The sequence below is a fragment of the Postia placenta genome (genome assembly GCF_002117355.1).
Source record: "Postia placenta MAD-698-R-SB12 unplaced genomic scaffold POSPLAscaffold_247, whole genome shotgun sequence".
NCBI classification, from domain to species: domain Eukaryota; kingdom Fungi; phylum Basidiomycota; class Agaricomycetes; order Polyporales; family Adustoporiaceae; genus Rhodonia; species Rhodonia placenta.
This window is the reverse complement of record NW_020170078.1, coordinates 1-1,852: the sequence shown is the minus strand read 5'-3', so window position 1 is coordinate 1,852 and position 1,852 is coordinate 1. Positions and strand designations below refer to the sequence as shown.

Genomic DNA, 1,852 nt, shown 5'->3' with positions numbered 1-1,852 from the left:
TAAAGTGACCGAGCGCGCATTAGGTACAGTTATAGAGTTGTTGCAATACACACCTGAAGCTCTGACTGAGCGCGCATTAGACTCTCGCTCTACCTCGTTAAGAGTACCCTCATGGGGCTGTTCGGCGAATAGCAAGTACCCTGAAGCAGATGCGGGAGCAGCTAGAGGCGCGCTACAGAAAAGTGGAGTTCGACGCCACATCCATGGCTATGATTGATCACACTGTCGCGGTTAATGTTGCTGCTTTGTTCATGCGTCGCATAGGGGACGCCCTGCAATACACTAAGGTCGAGGATATCGAGGTGGGTGCCCTCGATGTTGACCCACGGGCAGCAATCGCCCTTCCGCTGCATGACTACACAGCTCGTGAGGTGCAGGTGCTTGCCTTGGTAGGCTCTCCTGTATCGAAGGCGATCGGAAAACGAATCATGATCGAAGAAGCCTCGAATGGTGATCAACTGGATGACGACCTTGTGCTCATGGGACCTATGAGTAAGCCTGACTTTGGACGACAGGTCACGCGACGGGAAGGAAATAACCGATCTCAAGACTCCATGAGTCCTACTTCCAGTTCGTCCTCAGAAACAGTCTCTAGGGATCCAACTACCTCCAAGGCCAAGGACAAGTTGAAGTCAAAGCCGAAGCGCAAATAAGCTTGAAGACGATTTTGAATCAGGCTGCGCTATGATAGAGGCACCGATCCATTTTGTCTCGTCTCTCACTCCAGGACAGGACCGCTTGAATTATTTACAAACCCCCTTAGGTCGTACTTTAGGACTCGATCCGCATGCATTTTTCTCGCATTCTGTCACATATACTACATCTTGCTCCTACTGAGTAATTCTTCGTCATATCACAATAAATGCTTGGTTGATCGGAGTGTGTTTTAGACTTATTCATAGCAAGACGCATGCTATCGGAATGTTCTAGTGATATAAGGGTCTGCCTTCATGGCTCAACTCGTTACTTATCAGCAACGAGAGACGCAGTAATCTCTAACTCAGAAACTTGAGTTGCTCGTGTTGGAACTTGAGATTGTGGCGAGCGCATGCCACCGTATTTGGCATTGTTTGTAGTACCTGTCAGACTGTGCGCGAGCCATCCTGTATGTTCCTTACGCGTTTGACAGAGCTCAGACAAACGCGATATATCTTTGTTGATCGTTCTCGCTTTGGGTCTCGGACGAACTTTGACAGCTCGGTCAGAACTTGGAGCAGTACCTGATGGACGCAATTGTGCCGTTGGCCGCACGTTTCCCGACGCGTGTCTCACGGGTCTCAAACTGGGTGGTTTCTTCACTTCCCGGAAAGTACTCTCACTCGCTAAACTTGGTTACGGTGGAGGCAGTGGTAATGCAACACTCTCCAGATGCGGAGATCAACACATTTTCGAAGAGGATCGTTCCCGTCCTGTAGAAGATTTTGATATGGGATTAAGGGATACCGGGAAAGGCACGCGTGTGGGTCCGATCTTGATGTGGTCTCGATCAATGATGCAACGAGGACGCTGAGAGTTTGACGATCTGAGTTTGAGTTTGACCTTCACCTGATACTGCTCACCGCGGCAGTGTTCTTTTACAAGGAGCGTATATTCTTCTCATGTCAAATCTACCGTCTCCGTCTTTCCAGGGTCCACTGATGATCAGCGCATCGTCCGTTATTGACGCGCCCATAGACAAAGTATGGCAGATCCTCGTCGACTTCACGTCCTATGCCGAATGGTACGTCCGAGTCCCACACGTTCACATAAGGGCATGCTCATACTGAGGCGTGTATCAACTCTCAGGAACACCTTCGTGTACGGTGTGCATGTCCCTGCGTAGACAGTGTACACCGCTAGCTGACACACGGGA

At 49.9% G+C, this 1,852-nt stretch overlaps 2 protein-coding genes across 2 annotated transcripts; both read left to right on the top strand.

Annotated features, from left to right (window-relative positions):
• Positions 1 to 203: 203 nt before the first annotated feature.
• On the top strand, positions 204 to 653 carry POSPLADRAFT_1162605 (hypothetical protein; the record flags this gene model as incomplete). The annotated part of the gene is made up of 2 exons (XM_024487740.1): positions 204 to 492; positions 583 to 653. The coding sequence occupies 2 exons, from the start codon at positions 204 to 206 to the stop codon at positions 651 to 653; spliced, it is 360 nt and encodes a 119-aa protein (XP_024332665.1).
• A 945-nt stretch (positions 654 to 1,598) lies between these two features.
• POSPLADRAFT_1063382 (hypothetical protein) lies at positions 1,599 to 1,822 on the top strand (the record flags this gene model as incomplete). The annotated part of the gene is made up of 2 exons (XM_024481649.1): positions 1,599 to 1,720; positions 1,786 to 1,822. 2 exons carry the CDS (start codon positions 1,599 to 1,601, stop codon positions 1,820 to 1,822), a joined length of 159 nt encoding a protein of 52 aa, XP_024332664.1.
• Between the last annotated feature and the right edge of the window lie 30 nt (positions 1,823 to 1,852).